This window comes from Microtus ochrogaster, unplaced genomic scaffold (genome assembly GCF_000317375.1).
Source record: "Microtus ochrogaster isolate Prairie Vole_2 unplaced genomic scaffold, MicOch1.0 UNK35, whole genome shotgun sequence".
In the NCBI taxonomy this organism is placed as follows: domain Eukaryota; kingdom Metazoa; phylum Chordata; class Mammalia; order Rodentia; family Cricetidae; genus Microtus; species Microtus ochrogaster.
This window is the reverse complement of record NW_004949133.1, coordinates 3,182,637-3,200,673: the sequence shown is the minus strand read 5'-3', so window position 1 is coordinate 3,200,673 and position 18,037 is coordinate 3,182,637. Positions and strand designations below refer to the sequence as shown.

Here is an 18,037-nt window from a genome sequence, read left to right as displayed (position 1 = left end):
AGGGATTATAATAAAAGTGGGTCCTAAGATCCTGCAGGCCACTTGGTCTTCAGGGCACAAAGGGTAACCTCTTGAGAGGCCAGCACACTGGTCTGAGAGAGGGAGCGGGTCTGGGAGTCCCTGAGGGTCGGTCTTGGTGGCTGTGTTCCTTCCATGGAGTCTGGCCTCTGCAGAGACCATGAAGAACTGGGTTCTGAGGTTGCTGGCAGGGGACAGGGATAAAGAATGGTGTGACTGGAGCAAGGCAGCATGGAAGACAGATGAGCTCGTAGTCTGTGTTCTTCCCTAGGAGCAGGAAACATCTTGTCCTCTTTTCTTCCTACCCAGATCCCTTGACTCTGCCCAAGCCTCTGCTTCTCTATTTAGCCCCCTCTCTGGTACCCAGCCATGTCCCCGCTTCCTGAAGCTGCCAGCAGGATGGGGGAGTTTACTGCTCTGTCCGCTGGGAGACCTGTTGGCCAAGGGAGGCATGGAGCCGGCCCAGCCGAAGGCGGCAGCTGTGCTCAGCTCCCACCAGTGCCAGCACAGCACACAGCTTTTCCAGCTCCAACTGGGGGCTGGCAGGGGGGCAGCAGGGTATATTTCCTATCTCAGAACCCTGAACATGCTTCCTCCAGGGAGCCTGGAGAGAAACCTGGAGGAAAATCATCTCTTCTCAGCAGGATTCTCGAAAAGGTAAACAGCTCAACCAAGGAACGGTGTCTGGACTGTGCAAACACCGGCTTTCCATGTCCGCTGGTCTTCAGACGTGTGTGAGCAATGGCCTCCTGGCCAGCAATAAGGAGAGCAAGCCCCAGGTAGGCATCCACCCCTGCTGGCTCTCTCCCCCACCCTCTGTTGACTCAGCCTTGGCCCACAATCACTGCGGCTCTACTCAGCTCTGCTCTGCAACTGAACCTCCACAAAGACGCAGGGACTTGGTCTCCAAGAGCTGAGGGTCTCCCTGAAGCAGCCCCCAAACCACTCTTGTGTTGAGCGACAAAAAGTTCGCCATCAGTACAGGGCCCAAATTCCTTAGATGCCACCCAAGAACCTTCAGGTGTGGCCCCGGCCTCACCACCTGCTCACCCTCATGGTTCAGGCACACTGAGTACACTTACCATGGCCCAGGCACAGGCTTCTGCTTGCTGTGCTTCTGTGTGTGGGGAATTCTAATCCTAACTCACGGTCACGTCCATTGCCTTGACTCCCATCTGCAGCACATCACAATGCTTCTGTTTAGTACACTCAATAGTTCTAAGGCTGTCTTTGTCTCTCACTCCAACCCTGAGCTCAAGGCTTAGAGCTGCATCTGCTCAGAGTGGATACAGTAAGCAGAAACTCCACTAATACTGTTCTAAGAGGGGCTCTGGGGATGTCTGATCCCTGCATTTCACCTCTGTTGTAACAGTATCTTACTTCTGGAGGGCAAGGCTACACATACATGGTGCTCTAGTCCGGGGTTGATGTGGGAGTGTCATATATCAATCTGTTGATTTCATTGGTTAAATAATAAACAAACTGCTTGGCCTCATAGCTTAGAACATAGGTGGGTGGAGTAAACAGAACAGAGTGCTGGGAGGAAGAGGAAGTAAGCTCAGACTTGACAGCTCTGTCTGGTGCAGAGACGCCATGCTCCCCTCTCCCAGGCAGACGCATGCAATGAAGCTCCGACCCAGGATGGACATAGGCTAGAATCTTCCCGGTAAGACCGGTGCTACACAGATGATTAGAAATGGGCTAAATTAATATGTGAGAATTAGCCTAGAAGAGGCTAGATAGAAATGGGCCAAGCAGTGTTTAAATGAATACAATTTGTGTGTTGTTATTTCGGGGAATAAGCTAGTGAAGCGGCCGGGGTGCTGGGGACACAGCCCCGCCGCTCCTATTACAACACGGGGTCACCGAATAAGGTGATCTGGGAAGAATACAAAGGAACAAATACAAATTGTATGGGATAATTTTAATGAAACTTGCTATTTATATATTTACAAAAAAGGAAAAAAACCCAACAAAAATAGATATTACAGTTTAATAATAAAAAGTACAACTGAGCACTGTGGGCTAGAGGTGGGATACCCACCTAACGGCATGCCCACCCTATCATGTCATCTGGGGGCCTGGAGAAAGGACTGTGAGAAAGACACAGGGGCTCAGCCAGAGAACCCGCTCTTCTCCCTAAGGGTTAGGGCAGCTTGAATTTGATGCTCAATCCTTCACATCCTCTTCCTTGTCCAGCAGGTGGCTGGGTACAGGGTGGAGGTAAGGTGACACTAGGATCAGAGGGAGGTATAGAGCAGGACGGAAAGATAAGACGTAGCCCAAGAAAGGGCAGACAAGGGTGGGAGACTGGCGAGCTAAGCAGAAGGAAGTTCTTATCATAATTCCTGGTATTAGAGAAGGGGGAGCAAACAGGAAAGGAGAGCGGGAAAGGGGAGGCAACTTGTCCATCTCTCCCTGTCTCCACTCACAGTTCCACTCCGTGTCAATCCCAGTCTAGGACAGACCCAGAGACAGTCCACTGATAAATTAGTGGTTTGTTCCCAGTGGAACAACTGATCGAGGAAATGAAGTCCAAAGCTGGTAGGGAGAGCTGGAGTCTTCTTCAGTAAGACACGGATCCTGGCTCTCGGGGAGCAACGAAAAGGACATCGGCTTTGGCATTGATGCAGTAAGTGACGATGAGAGAGAAGAAGAGGATGCCGAAGCCCACGATCAAGGTGATGAACTGCAAGGGTGAAAGTGGGAGCAGGAAAGGAAAGAGTTCTCAGATGCCACAGTCTTAGGTAACCCAGGAAGAAACGACATCAGAATTCTGACAGAAGACTCAAGTACCAAGAACCAGCAACAACCATGGGCAGCATCTTCCGAGTGAGCAGCCCGGGCTCTCTTTAGGTGAAAAGAGTGGTGTCTGTGTTCTTTAAGTGATCTGAAGGTAGGCAGGACTAGGCTCCGGTGCTCTTATACTTATGCTCATGACTTACTTATAACAGGGGCTCAGTAACTATCCGACTGACTCCTCTCAGCTATGCCATAAAGCAGATGCTAGGCAGGAGTGGAAGACACAACTGAACTTCTTAGATTGAACAGGGCTCTCCTAAATAAGCATGCATTCACACTATCAGTGCAGAGAGGCCTTCGAAAGGGAGGCAACAGCAGACCAGGCACAGATTTGCACTGGTTTTGCTGTAAATCTGGGACAAATGAGAAACAACAGAAAGGAGCCTAACAGAACTGAGACGAGAGATAGCAAAGAAGACCCCAATGGAACTCTACCACCTCCCTCCAGCCCATTCTTACCTCAAGTTCTTTGCTGGCAATCAGGAATATCCGAGCTTGGATGTCTTTCCAGCGGCTCTCGGCCCATGTAGAATATTCTGTGGAGCCCCACTGACTTAGTTCAAAGGCAGGGGACAAGGCCCTGGCCAGTCGTACTGTGGAGCGCACACACCGGGGGAGTCGCTCTGTCTTGTTGGAATTCCAAGGGCCTTGTACCCATGAGTATTCATACAGCTGCACAAGAAGACAGGTGAGAGCACAGGGCTGAGGGGACGGTCTTCTCACTCGCTCCCTGCTTCCCTATTAGCACCACATTCCAACCCACCAACTGGCTGACACTTCATCCCACAGGTGGCCCAATCTCACTCAGGATACTGCTTCCTCAACACGCAGGTTCAAGGACTATATCCCTCTACCCTCCCATGCCCATTCCCATGTCTGCCCGGCAGATTTCCAACTTTTCCAAGGGAAAGAGGCCCCAGGACACCTCCGACACCCACCGCCACTCACATCCTTGCTTTCATTTGGGACTTTACTTGGATCCTGGCACTGCTCTCGGGTGAGGTCGGTCACCTTGCCTGTCAGATTTGCTAAGGCATACTGCACAACGTAAGTAGTGTTGGTAGGACTGGAGACAGCAATGTAGTGTTGAAGAGGCCCATCATCTGATTGGAGGTCAAAGGGAAAGGATGATTTGGGAGGTGAGGTCAAGGTCGGCAGAAACACAAAGAACCCAGAATTGGCAGGAACCAGAAGGAAGCAGGTTAAGAGAAAATAGCCCAATAAGCATCAAGAAAAAGAAAGGAAAATGGGGAAAGAAAGCAGAAAGGGAAAGAAGAATAAAGATTAACCAAAATGACGCCTTTTTCTCTATACATTTTGTTGGGTAGGGACCCCCTCTCAGAGCAGATGCTTACCCAAATAGGACCTTAGGTCCTGTCTGAGGACAGACTGGAACCACGAGTTGTTGGCTCTAACCAGGAACCCATAGAGCAGACGTGTAACCTAGGATTGGGACACAGAGAAGAAAAAAACGTTGTGAGTTTTAGCAAGACCAGGGAAACAACGAGCAGAGATCAGTTATGAGACAGGACGTCTCCCGGGGCTGGGAGACAGTAGGCAGTTTACAAGGATGTAGATGAAGCCACTCAAGAGCGCTCAAGTACCATCCTTGCAGGCATGAACAGGCATGCCTAAATTCCAAAGTTTAGAAAGTTCGCAAGGATCATGGGGGGTGGGGGTGGCCTGTGTTAACAGAAACAGGAGGGACTAGGGACCCATCTTTTCTTACTGTTTGGGGATCAGCCTGAATGGAGTCATTGAAGTTGGTTCCTCCTGCAAGCTCATACAATGCACGAGCCAGCACTGTGGCCACGTTCGCCAGTGCCTGCAGCGGGTGAGGAGAAGGGCTGGATGGCTCACCTGTCTCCCAGGCCTTCCCTGTACAGCCATCTCTGCTGTATTTCCAATGCTCCCACCCAGCTCAGGTCGGTGCTACCTTGGCAGTGTCTGTCACAAAGTTCAGATCCTCTTCTGGGCTCTGCCACTCCGGATAGGTCACGTTAATATTCTCAGCAGTGTCATAAATGCTCTGGTAATACCTGCCAGAAAAGTCAGCATGAGTCCTGGCTATATGAAGCCAGGTCCTTGTCCCTTTCCTATCTAAATGTCCTTATGTGGGAACTTGCTATCTTATTTTTCATTGTCCAGTGGGAAAAGGAAAGAGAAAATCAGGCTCCGTTATTAAAAGGGTATTGGAAATGGGGAAGTAGGAATAACAGTGAGGTAAGGAATTTAAAGCCTCTGCTTCTGCTGCTGGACAGAGTATAAAAAATAAGCCACACAGCCGGGCAGGGGTGGCGCACGCCTTTAATCCCAGCACTCGGGAGGCAGAGACAGGCAGATCTCTGTCAGTTCGAAGCCAGCCTGGTCTATAGAGTGAGTTCCAGGACAGGCTCCAAATCTGCAGTGAAACCCTGTCTTGAAAGACCAAAAAGAATAAGAATAAGAAGAAAGAAGAAGAAGAGGGGGAGGAGGAAAAGGAGGAGAAGAGAAGAAGAAGAAGAAGAAGAAGAAGAAGAAGAAGAAGAAGAAGAAGAAGAAGAAGAAGAAGAAGAAGAAGAAGAAGAAGAAGGAGGAGAGGCAGCAGCAGCAGCAGCAGCAGCAGCAGGTGGCCTCTGGACACACAGGAGGCTGCATGGCTTTTCAGAGAACTATCTCCCTGTATGAGTGTTCCCACAAATGCTCACAGTGATAGAGGGGAGGCTGTCAGGGCTAAAACCAGGGATGCTCACAGACAGACACTCTGGATCAGATCACTGTAATTGTCCCTGTGAGTGGCAAGGAAACATATTTTAAAGAGCACCCTTAGCCTTCCTTCTCAAATGCCTCTTATGTAGGTATGAATTGCTGCCCCAAGAAAGAGCCAAGCAAGCCACATAATCAAGTGAATTATCTCTTACCCCATAGGAAAAAGAAAAGCTGATAGTGACAGTAATCTAGAACCACCACCCCCTTGAGTGAGTGAGAAAGGATCTTTGCTACGGTCAGAGAATCAAAGTTTAAACATTTTTATTTAAAAACTCATTTGGGTCCAATGAGGCTGGAGAGTGAGAGAGAGAGAGAGAGAGAGAGAGAGAGAGAGAGAGAGAGAGAGAGAGAGATATCTAGCCTGAGTGAGAACCCCATTATCCCTGGGCTCAAGTTAGGAAAGTGTGATGACCTCTCCAGAACCAGGAGAGGTGACAGGGTGCCTTCTTATCTTCAGAGGCCTCTCCTACATCAGCCACGTGCACCTACCACGTGGTGAGAACATGTTACATTTCAGAGTAAAAACACTGTTTGTGAACCCCAAATAGAACTCCTTTCTAGCTTCCCATGCTTTGGCCTGAGATGAAGACCTCCGTGGCAGCCATTGGGAGCACAGGTGCCGGGAGAACCCGGGAGAAGTGAACCCACAGCAGAGGATGATTGCACTAGGAGTGCTCAAGGTTAAGGACCAGGGTTCCAGGCCTCCTGTGGACAGGCTACCGGGTGAAGAACACCCGGTTGGAAGTGTATGGGGTGGGAAGAGACGGCATCTTCCTCCCAGACTACAGACTAGACTGTCTCTGAGAACAAAGAAGGTGCGGGGCCAGGTGACTTACCGGTTATGGAAGGAACCAGAGTGGTCGGCCAGAACCACACCCGAGATGTTTCGAGCCCGAAGAAATCGTTGTAGAGATGATGGCGGAAGGGCCTGGGACTGATTCTGTCTCCTGAGGACAACTTCAGGGACACCAGCACCACTCTTCTCCAGAGTGACCAGGAGGTCCTCCACCTGAGGAAGGAACAGAGGCAGACTGCTGAGAGGCGAGCTGGTGGGAGGGCTCTATCAGCCTATGCTCTCCTAGATATATTCTTCAAATGCCCTGGAACCAAGACTGAATTCCCTACAGTTCCCATGGTCCTTTCTACAGTTAGGAAATTAGAGCCCAAAGATGCCTGGGTTTTCCACATTTATAGGTAAGTTCTGTCCTCAGGACTCTGCCTTATCCTCAGTGGGTGTTTCCTGTATAATTCATTGTGCAGATCTAGAGGGGGCCAATCAACAACAAAATGCCAAATATGCAAGTCATTCTCTAAGTGCTACAGGAGTCCAGAGCAGATGTGACGGCAACTGGAGAGGCAACAAGAGCACTTCAAGGAGAAAAGCAGGCATACAGCTGCACTTGGTAGGACATAAGAGTCATGAATAAGCATGGAGAAAGAGGAGGACAGAGGCAAGAGAAATGGCTCAGTGGTTAAAAGTACTTGTTGCTTTTGCTTTTGCAGGGGCCCAGGTTTGATCCTCAGTACCAACACGGTGGTTCATACCCATCTGTAACTCCAGTTCTAGAAAATCTGCCCCTCTTCTGATCCTGAGCACCAGACATGCATATGGTGAATATACATGCAGGCAAATACTCATACAGATAAGATAAAATAAATCTGTAAATCCCCCCTCCCAATAAAGTGGAAGGCAATTTGGGCAGGAGCCTGGTGCAGGCAGGACTCCAGCAGGCAGCTCTGACAACTGGGTCCATGGGACAGCAAGACTAGAACAGAAAGAGCAAGTCACACTAGGTGGTGGTGAAGTACGCCTTAATCCCAATACTTGGGAGGCAGAGGCAGATGATGTCTGTGAGTTCGAGGACAGCCTGGTCTACAGAGTTTCAGGACAGCCAGGGCTATTATGTCTTGAAAAACAAAAAAAAACAAAAAAAAAAACCAAAAAAAAAAAAAAAAAAAAAAGAAAGAAAAGAAAAAAGAAGAAGAAAGGAAGAAAGGAAAAGAAGAGAAAGAAGGAGCAGCCACTCACGTGTCAGTAGTGATAGAATTTAGGTGCTGAATGATCACAGAGAACTACCTACTCCAGGGAACCGATGAGATACCATCGTCTCTATGATTCTTCTCACAAAGCAGTGGTGTTCAGCTTTAGCCAACACCTAATTTTATCCTTTCTCTTATCTGTTGGGTTACCTGGTTCCTCACAGAGTCGTTCTTCTGAGACATGGGATCTGTGTGCATCCAGAGATCTAGGGAAGTTCTTAAGGCCACCTGGGAAGGATGAAGAGCACAATACATATCTGTCTCCTGCTGTGACCCATGTCTGGGAGACAGAATTAGGGGACGGGTGACAGCTGCAGAACAGGGTGCTTAAGTGCGAGGAAGAGGTGGAGGATAGAGGCTCACACCTGTCCCAGCTCCACAAACGAGTCGATGTTCTCGAGCCGCACGGGAAACTTGCCGTTCTCCATGTCATAGACCATCCTTGAGCTGCCAATGTAGTCAAAAGTCTCCTGAGGAGTGGAGATAGGAGAGATTCCCAAGGGATAGGGCAGTCTGAGGTCAACACAGTGGGTTGCTTTCTTGGATTATCTTAGCCGACAGTCATCTTACAGTCATGAGATCTACCATCCCCCCCGGCAACCTCCCAGCTGCCTCTCACATGCATGTGTCATGGGATTTTTGAGCCTAGAGGTGGGGGAAAGCAGCCTTTGTAAAGGCTTGAAGCAAACACCAGCTGCTACACTTGCTTCTTGATTCTCCACCAACCATCTCCACAGCTCTGGCTTCTACTACCGTGCACTTCAGCCAAGCTGTAACACCACAGGGATTGGACAGTAAACACGAAAGGAAGCCCCAAATGAATTTTGTTAATGGGGGAAGGAAAGGGACATATCAATTCAGGAAATCTAAGCTTCCTAAAACAGAGGATGCCAAAGGGGAAACAGAGAGACGCATGTAGAAACTCTGGTTAACAGCTCAGGTCAGTAATTCCTCTCCCACCATTACCATCCCCTGCTCATTGCCATCTTGCCCTAGGGAAAAAGCCCTTACCCCCTGGAAGAAAACAAACATCACATTGCGGGGTAGGGTGGTCAAGTCAGGTGCCTTGTGCAAAGCTTCAGCTGCAGCCAGCTGAGTGACAAAGGAGGCTACAGCACTTTCTGCCCCTGGGGCCACGTTCCAGAAAAAGGACCGGCTATCCAGCTGGAATAGCAGAAGACAAGACAGGATGATGTACTTTAAAACTGGACCGTAAGAGCCAAGTAAGCGCCTTCTCTTTGGGGCAAGTACTAGAGCCAAGGAGTCCAACAGCCCAGCTCCCTCTCCACTTAAGGCTCCCCAGTGTGCTCACTCTGAAATCAGATGTATCTAATGGGGAGCCCTGCCCATGCTGCACAGGGGCAACACTCACCCGGGTGGCAGCAACCACAACCCTGTCATCAGGTTCTAATGCCCCAGATGTATTTATAGGCTTAAGCATGCTCCATACGTTGTAGTCAGATAAGGGGTCACAGACGATTTCTGAGTAGGACACAAACAACGAGAGATCAATAGTACTAAGGGAGAAGGCAGTTGTAGAGAATGCCTTCAAGATGGCTTAGACTCTGTCCCCATAAACTCCGAGGACCATTTTCTCCACCTTCAACAGCTCTAGCTCTGCTTCTCTGCCACCATCCACTTCAGGTGCAGGCTGCCTCTTCTCTTCAAGATTCTCCCATCCAGTGCCTGCTGCCCGGGCCCACACTTCCCTGGATGATCTCACCAACCTCCCCGGCTGGGCCCACCCCACTCACCGCAGTCCACCTGCATGGCTTGGCTCTCTGCCTACCTGGGTTGATGCTGAAGGTGCTCTGGATGAAGCTGCGCCGCATGCAGGTAGCGGTGCTGATGACGGCGTGCATGTGTGAGAAGAGCTGCATAGCACACAGTGGGAAGCTTGGTGCAGAGCCATTCTGACCCAGGTTGTGATCTTGATAGCACTGGAGAGGAGATGGACCCCACTGAGACAGCTAGCTGTGGAGGCCCTCTCTCGCTTTCCAGGAAGAGGAGGACCCAGCTCCATTCTTAAGCCATTCCCTTTTGGGAGACATAAGTCCCCAAGCTACAGGTGTCCTGGGATAACCATATAAGGTCAAAGAGAAAAATTCCTCAATCAGTACAAATAGCATGGACTCAACAGATTGGTTGGAGCAGATAAACTTATCCAATTCTAACTGGTGTGGTCCAAGCTTCAGCCACCACAGGGTCTTGCTACACAGTTTACTCATAATCCTGTTTCAGTTTCCCCAGCATTGACAGTACAGGAGTGTGTTACTGTGCCTGGCTTCAGAAATAAAGAATAAAAATTCAGGACAGCTTGGCCAGCAACTCACTTTGTCATTCTAAAGACAAAGCTCTCAATTTATCTTAAAGTGAAGATGCTGGACTAGACAGAACGAGGACATCAGAGCCGTAAACAACTCATCCGAGATGGCTCGGGGGGTAAGGGTGTTCGCTGTGCAAACATGAAGAGCTATGTTCCAATCCTAGCACCCATGTAAAATGCTGGACACAGCCAAGCATGAACCCGTAACCCCAGTGATGTTGGAAGAAAAGACAAGAGGACTGCAGGAGCTTGCTGGCTGCCAGTCTAGGTTCAGCTTCCTGTCTCAAGGGAGTAAGGTGGAGAGCGACAGGGAAAGATATCTGATGCCTTCCTCTGGCCTTTGCATATGTACTCAGGTATACACATTGCATACATACACAGAGAGACAGACAGAGAGAGAGAACCTCAGGGGTTTACTGAACTCAAGCGCTCAACCCCTAGTTCAGTGCTCTCTCTTTCTGTTTTTGTTTTGACCTTTATCAGACAAGCTCTCACTCCAGGCTGACCTATTCTTGCCAGTGCCTGGGATTAAGCATGAGGCATCACACCTGGTCCAAAGTTCTTTTTATGTCGTTTTTTGTTTTTGTTTGAAACAGGGTTTCTCTGTGTAGCCCTGGCTGTCCTGGAACTAGCTCTGCAGATCAGGCTGACCTCTTTCAAGGTGTGCACTAGCAGAACAAGCCACCCACCAAACAGGACAGCAATGGGAAAAATAATCCTGTTTCTCACTGGAATCGCCAGAAGCTGGCAGAGTCAGTACCTGCTTGATGACCTTGGTTTCGTTCTCATCTTCAAGAAGAAAGATGGGAAAACTGAAGTCTTCATAAGCCAAGCCATTGCCCAGTTCATTCCACAGTGTTTGTTTGCAGTGAGCAAACTCTGACCCATAGGAGTTGGAGTAAACACCTGAGGGAGGAGGCAGGGAGGGGTACAGAGAACAGTATATTGAAGCACCAAGTATTTAGGGACCAGGAGAAGTAGGAAGGTTAGGATATCATAGGGCTGGGGCTAAGAGTACAGGAAGAGACAATGATTCTAAGAGGCAGTCATGAATCTATCACCAGCCCCATTAGATAGAAACTGCTATCAGGGAAGCCTAGGCTGGCAGATTAGGTATCTGAGCATGTGACAAGAAGGAATGGTAGAGGAAGAAGTGAGGAGGAGTCAGTTGTACATAGTCCACACAGACATCTGCCCCCTGCCCCTGAGACCTGATGCTGGTGTAACAGTTAGCTTTGTACAATAGAAGGTTCTCATGAGCTTTTGAGGCTCTTACCAAACCCATCATTTGGGCACTGCACACTAGGAGAGAAGCTTGAAGTCGAATTGGGCTTGGCTAGAGTCACTGCAAGACCAGCAATTCTGTTGGTTTTCCCCTTCAGCTTTTCCATTACATCCCTAGAACGGACAAGGACAGGAGAGAAGACAGGAAGGTATCAGAGAGACTAATACTCAAGATGGAAACAACTGGAGAATTAGGGACTCAGAACTCCAACTCACTTCTTCTCTTTTGGGGCTTAACTTCTGAGTCTGGACTATGGTCCAACCTGAGTTCAGGGTTTCATTTACCTTGTCCCTGCGTGGTTTTGGACAACCCTCCTTCCCTGAAGAAGGTCTAATTTTGAGATCAATAAGATGATTCCTTTTGATGTTACCTCTTTTCTGAATATAAACCCAGCTTCCCTTCCCACACCAGACTAGTGCGACAGAAGTTGCCACTCATCAGTACAATGAGCAGATCTTTTCTTTCTCTACATATAGTTCCAGAATGACACATACAGTTCTTACCTGATAAAGAGCCTGCCGTCCAGTAGAACCACGTACGGAGGGTTGGGGCCATCCGTCAACGCCCACTGCAGGTCCTCTTCTTTCTCCACTACATGGATAACCCCTGTATCCCCACTAATTGAAGCTGCCAGGACAGAATGGGTCAAATTAAAGCTCCCATGGTTGATAATTCTGCAGATTTTTTTTTTAAAAAAAAAAAACAGGGTCTCATTATGTAACCCTGGCTGACCTGAACTGACTGTGTAGACCAGGCTGGCCCTGAATTTGCAGTGATCCTCCTGCCTCTGTTTTCCAAGTGTTGTGATTCAAGGCCACCACATCCAGCTTGTGTAGATTTTATCTCTAAAGATGTCACAAAATATTAGGGTAAACACTGCCACTTCTAGACTTGAAGAGCTGAATTACCCCGGCTCCATTTGAAGGAGGAAAAGGAGAACAAAAGCCCAAGAGGGCTCATCAGAAGTCTTTCTCAATTTTTTTTTTAAAGTTTGAACTTGGGTCATTAGGATTGTAGAACAAGAGCTTTCACCCTTTGGGTCTTCTTGCTGGCCTCTACCGCCCTTTTTATTAGATGTTGGAAAGACTGCACTTTCCTTTTTAAACCAATTCCAAAGATCTCACTTAACCATATAACAAGATTCTAGAACACTAGACATTCAAGTTCCAAAATCTGATTTTTCCTCCAGAAAATGCCAGAGTCTCCATTGCCAGCTCAGACTTCTGGCTTTGATCTTCCTTTGAAAAGACACAGATTCTGTGGTCAACAGCCATTCTCCAGCCTCCTTTGGGAATGTCTTTGTTTGCTCCTGGCCAGGGTTAGGTGATTTTAATCTAGAACTCTGAGCTCTCTAGAGCAGAGCTTCCCAATTGATAGGCCTGGAATGGACTGAAGACATGCTGATCACTGACTCATTTCTGGGAATCTAGGGTTTCAAAAGATCCTCAATTGTCCAAAAACAAGAGCAGACTCCTCATTTACCCAGGATGACCCATGAATAATACCCATTTTTATATGTTAGGATGCCAAATTCAATATTTCTATGCATCTTATGATATGACAAAGACTAGGAAGTACTGCCTCACAGAACAAATGAACCACGGTCCAGGATGTTTAGAATTTAACATGATAGCCTGAGTCTCTAGGGATTCATGTTGAGACAACCTAAGGAAGACTAGATGTGGTATTCGAGTTACTTTAGACCTAGCCCTCACACAACTGTGGAGTACAATTACATCGGAAGTATTCTTTGCTTTGCTTTTTTGGCACTAGGGACTGAGTCAGAGGCCTTGTGGACAACACCCACTACCAATGAGCTGCACCCCCACCCACTGGGATTTTAGGAAGTATAAATGCTTGGGCATTCTCTCAGTGGAGCCTGGATATATGTATTTTCTAAAATTATCATATGTAATTCTTGGCTATTTACAGTCAGACGTAAGAACTATGCTTCTAGACCACAGCACTGAAATCGACTTGCAACTGGCAGAAGACTGGAAACCATCAAGTACTTCTCAATTGCTAACTAAACAGAACTCTTCTCCCGGGACATCTAATAAACAGTAAACACAGTGAAGAGTCTACAACATTTGCCTATGCCTTATATATAGTAAATAATTAACAGGATCATGGCCATGGCAATAAAAATAGTGGAAGAATTGCAGAGCTGGGGATTGCTTTAGTTAAGATCCAGATATTAACAAAGGTTTTAAGTAAAACAATAGAAAGGAGAAAACAGTCTCCTACTTTAAGCTAAAGTTCTTAAAACATGAGAAAAGTTAGTATAGTGAATTAAGAAATAAATAAAGGTAACCAGCTCTAAGGAGGACAGGGAAGAGACAAACTGTGATGCTGAACTAAAGAAACCTGGACTCCCATCCAGGTCCTGACTGGTGACTGCAGAGTTTCAAGTAATGTGTTTGCTTTCTCTGGATCTTCAGGAAGGAACAGTTTTCTTATCCCTATTCATCTTCTACAGTGGGGATGAGGGAAAAGTTACATGTAGCTCTCTTTGAGCACTTTAAGGATCCAATAAGTGGGTCATAATAATCAGAAAATCAAATCTAGAGCTCATCTTTTCTCCTCAGTTTCATTAAGCTCCAACCCTAATTAAAAGGGTGTTGCCTGTGAAGGAATGTGACGAAGCAAGACTCAGAAGTAAGCAGGTTGGAAGGGAAACACGATCCTAATGAGGAAGTGGCCAGAGTCCAGCCCCTCCCTCTTCTCTCTGCACTAGCTTTGGCTTTATCTCCAGAGGTACCGCTCTGCTTCCCACGGGGCTGCCTGGAGAACACGCAATGCAGTGACTCATCTCCAAAGGAGAGTTTTTAGAGCCCTGCTTCAGGAGGATGGGGTCCTTGCAGTCAGGCTCTGACATGTCCAGCGGTCTGATTTCAGCCTACCCTGGACCTAGTTCTCCTTCATTCACAACTCAGAAGAGAAACTAAATCCAAAAACCTTAAGGCTCGGGAGGCAGAGGCAGGCGGATCTCTGTGAGTTCGAGACCAGCCTGGTCTACAAGAGCTAGTTCCAGGACAGGCTCCAAAACCACAGAGAAACCCTGTCTCGAAAAACCAAAAAAAAAAAAAAAAAAAACCTTAAGGCTGTCTGTAACCAATGAATCTGCTTGTGGTGTTTCCTGTATGGGCGACATGGGACAATTAGCTTGTAGTATAGCTCACGGAAGTATAGGTAGAAAAGCATTAACTATCTCCCTGAGAAAATTCCTTACTTTCTAGTAACTGAGTTTCTTTTCAACCAAGACGGAAGGCAATCGCATAAAACTGCTTGACACTTTACTCTACATCAACAATAGACGCTTATTTAAAACGTGTTTGAAGCAGGAAGTGGAGGACCATGACTTTGTGATTTCAGCATTAGGAAGCCTGAGACAAGAAGATCACAAGTTCAAGACCAGTCTGGGCTATATAATTAGATACTGTCTTTAAAAACAGAAAAAGAAAAAAGAGATACTTTGACTTTCAGCTTTGTGTATCACTATCCCAGTCATTATTAAAAGGATAAATTAAAATTCAAAAAGTGATCAATTTGATAATAAAGCCAAGATCAGGCCCTGCTTATCTGCAAAAATATATCCTGACAGAGCTACTGTTCACAGAAGACTACAATCTGATGATAACAGATAGCTCAAGCAGAAAACAGCTGTAATTTTTATTTTATTTATTTTTTTAATATGTGTAGTACCAAGAGATAGAATTCAGGGTCTTGTGCATATTAGGCAAGCGCTCCACCACTGAGCTACCCTTCCAGCAATTTATACAGTACCGAGAGTGACAGTGTTCTCATGGTACTGTTTTGGAACACATTTACAAAGTACAAGTATAAGTCCAAATACTTCACTTATTTCTCTTTTGGTAGATGGCATGGGCAATAGGGTCTCTATCTCAGGCTGGCTTGGCAACCTATCTCCTGGTTGTTACTATAGCAGTGCCACTATATATAATGTATACAGCGCTAGGGACTTAAATCAGGACTCTGTATTTGCTAGGAAAGCACTCTGCAGACTACTTCTATCCCCAGCCTTTATCTGGCATTTGTGTGCACACGTGTGCAGTGTGTGCAAATGCCAACAGAAGACAACGTCAGCTCTGTCCTTGTCTTCGGTCTTGTTTGGGGCAGGATCACAACAGACTATATGGCCTGTGAGTTTCCATTGATTCTACTGTCTCTGCATCCTGTCTCTCTATAGGAATGCTAGGATTATAAGCAATCATATTATGCCTCTAGCTGTTTTAAAAATGTGGATTCCAGAGATTCAAATTCATGCCTAAGAACTATTTTACCTACTGAGCCATCCCCAGCCCTTAGTTGTCATAAAAAACAAATAAATATTTTAAAATTATTTATGTACGTGAGTGCTTTGCCTCCATGTATATATCTGCACATGTGTTCAGTGCCAGCGGAGGTGAGAAGCATCATCAGATTATCTGGAACTGAAGTAATAGCTAGTTGAGAGCCACCATGTGGGTGCTGGAAACCAAAAGTCAGCCCTCTGCAAGAGCAATGAACGCTCTCTATCACTGAACCATTTCTCTGGCCACCTGCTTAGCATTTTTAATGCTTTTTCTTCAACTAGTTTACTGCCAGTGAAGAAGCTAATTTTTGGAGGCTGGGGATACTAGTTTGAGGATAGGGATTTAATCAACAGCATCACAAAACAACAAGAGAAGCTCAGACAAAGGGGTGCATGTTTGCAGCCCCAGAACTATGCAGAAGGCTAAAGTCAGACTGGGGTGCACAGTAAGGTTCTGCTCAAATGAAGAAAAAAAAGGCCATTTTGGCTCAAAAAAGATCATTCAGATTCCAGAGTGATGGCTAGATTCCATAGAATACGGATTTCTTCTTCCTTAGAGAACTCTATGATAAAATAGTTAAGAGTCCCACCAGGGTTCAGGTCCTAGCACGATTTCTTATTATGATAATGGTGGGAAAGCTAAACAGTTTCTGTAAGTTTTAGTCCCATTGTTTGTACAATGTTAATAACAGGGATTGATGTGGAGGTAAAAATATAATGCACACATTAAAACAACATTTACTAAAGTTTAGCTCTTATTATCTTGCCTGGTTTAACAGATGCTAATCACCTCCTATAGAAACACTCTGATTTGAATGCCAAAATTCCTAAGCAGGATACGAGTATTTCTGCATTTCCACGATGCAAACTGAGTTATTAGCGGCCACAAATACAAACTGCAATTTCAACTTACACTGGCAGCCGATCTGATGAGTGGCATTGAGCAGGCGGACACAAGGAGCTGTTTTATTTAAGGGGATGTAGATTTTCCTCTCCACTGAGTTTCCCAGACACAATCCTGGCCAGAAGATAAAAAGTATTAAGGAAAAATGAAAGATATTTCGTATTAGCCTCTATCATCATTAGCTTGGCTCATGGTAAATCATTCCCTGTCATATTTTCTAACACGGGATTAATGATCACTGTTTTCACTTCTTGGTCACATTATTGGAACATAAACGTTGTATAAGAGTACCTAGCTATTAATAAAATAACTTAGGAAGTTATTAAGCTCCATGATGACCAATTAACAATAAAGCTAAAAAAATGATTTGTCAAAAGTCCTTGACTTGAGATGTGTGTCTGGTTGCATGGGTACAGACTTCTGCTCTTCTATCTTGTATGTATATTACCAATTAGCAAAAGACCTCTGGCCTGAGAATATAGCTTACCAAAACCAAACAAAGAAAAGCATTCAACAACAAAACCCGGCTAAGAATCTGAACAGGCCTAGGAGAAACCTTATGCCACACACCTGTTCAATCAAACATCAGATCATTTGTGTACACAGCTAGAGTATGTGGCGGCTACCGTTTCTTCCTTGAAGAAGGTCGAAAACAATGTGAATGGAGGGGATAATTTATCATGGTTATACACCGGAATGCTTGCATTTTAAGACTTAACTAGAAAGCCATAACCATATAAGGAAATATTTACACTTTGCTCAATTCTTAGTTGAACACACTATAAAGAATTACTGATGTGTTAGTGATTGTAATTCGTAATTGAGAAATTACTAAATGAATATTAAATCGAAAAAATAAAAATATTCATATACATTAAACATCTAAAAGTCCTTGACTTCCCTCTTAACAGTTTAAATCAGCCAAGCTCAGCTTACCCTCACTTTAGTAAGTAAAGAAAATAAGGAACACATATTTAGTATACAACCATCAACAGGAGGAAATGAGGGCACTCCCCCCTCCCAGGGTTGTAAAAGCTCCCACAAAACAAGACTTTTGGTCTCAAAAATACTAGCCCAGAGAAAGAAAGCAGGCTGAGCTTTTTACACCTGTCCCTTTTGGTTGTGGATGGGGTGGCTGGGGCTTTAAAGAAAACGAGACATGTGAATAAGGTATAAGAGAATCAGACAGGAACCCCGGGTAAGGGCTTGAGAGAACTGATCGAAACGACGCGCCTCGGGAGATAGGAAACGAAGGTCCTGTCAAAGGGGGAACTTATGTCATGGGAACGAAAGACAAGACGGATTTACAGGGCGGGGGGGACAGAGGGGCAATGGGAACCAGAAGGGCAACGCCTGCGCTTGGCGAAGAGCCGATCCGGACGGTTCTCCTTACAGAGCAGAGCCCCGGGGTAGGGTGGCCTCACCTGCCAGTGTCATGGAAAAAGACAGAAGGAGAAGAAGACCCCGACTTCCTGGGTCAGGCCCAGAGCCGCCCCTAGTCGTAGCCATCTTGCTTCTCCGCAGGGCGGAAGCATCAGGTCCCTTCCAGTCTCGTATTGGCCTCTCTAGGCTTCCGCCGGCACCGTCTCTGTAGCCCAG

General features: G+C 46.5%; 1 protein-coding gene across 1 annotated transcript; it reads right to left on the bottom strand.

Annotated features, from left to right (window-relative positions):
- Positions 1–1,927: 1,927 nt before the first annotated feature.
- Ncstn (nicastrin) lies at positions 1,928–18,020 on the bottom strand. The gene is made up of 17 exons (XM_005368582.2): positions 17,863–18,020; positions 16,448–16,552; positions 11,723–11,846; positions 11,211–11,332; positions 10,695–10,840; positions 9,398–9,548; positions 8,981–9,090; positions 8,620–8,772; positions 7,974–8,078; positions 7,759–7,836; positions 6,405–6,577; positions 4,757–4,859; positions 4,550–4,645; positions 4,176–4,263; positions 3,769–3,923; positions 3,280–3,492; positions 1,928–2,707 (listed from the first exon to the last, which is right to left on the bottom strand). Exons 1-17 carry the CDS (start codon positions 17,945–17,947, stop codon positions 2,585–2,587), a joined length of 2,130 nt encoding a protein of 709 aa, XP_005368639.1. The 5' UTR covers positions 17,948–18,020; the 3' UTR covers positions 1,928–2,584.
- Positions 18,021–18,037: the final 17 nt, after the last annotated feature.

What these genes read in the sequence shown, in the direction of transcription:
- Ncstn (XM_005368582.2), bottom strand. Translation starts at nt 17,947, where the DNA reads ATGGCTACGACTAGGGGCGGCTCTGGGCCTGACCCAGGAAGTCGGGGT. An exon ending in GACGGCAGGCTCTTTATCAG is followed by an intron (nt 11,333 to 11,722) that starts GTAAGAACTGTA and finishes TGTCCGTTCTAG; the next exon opens with GGATGTAATGGAAAAGCTGA. An exon ending in TCTGGTTCCTTCCATAACCG is followed by an intron (nt 4,860 to 6,404) that starts GTAAGTCACCTG and finishes CTTTTCTGGCAG; the next exon opens with GTATTACCAGAGCATTTATG.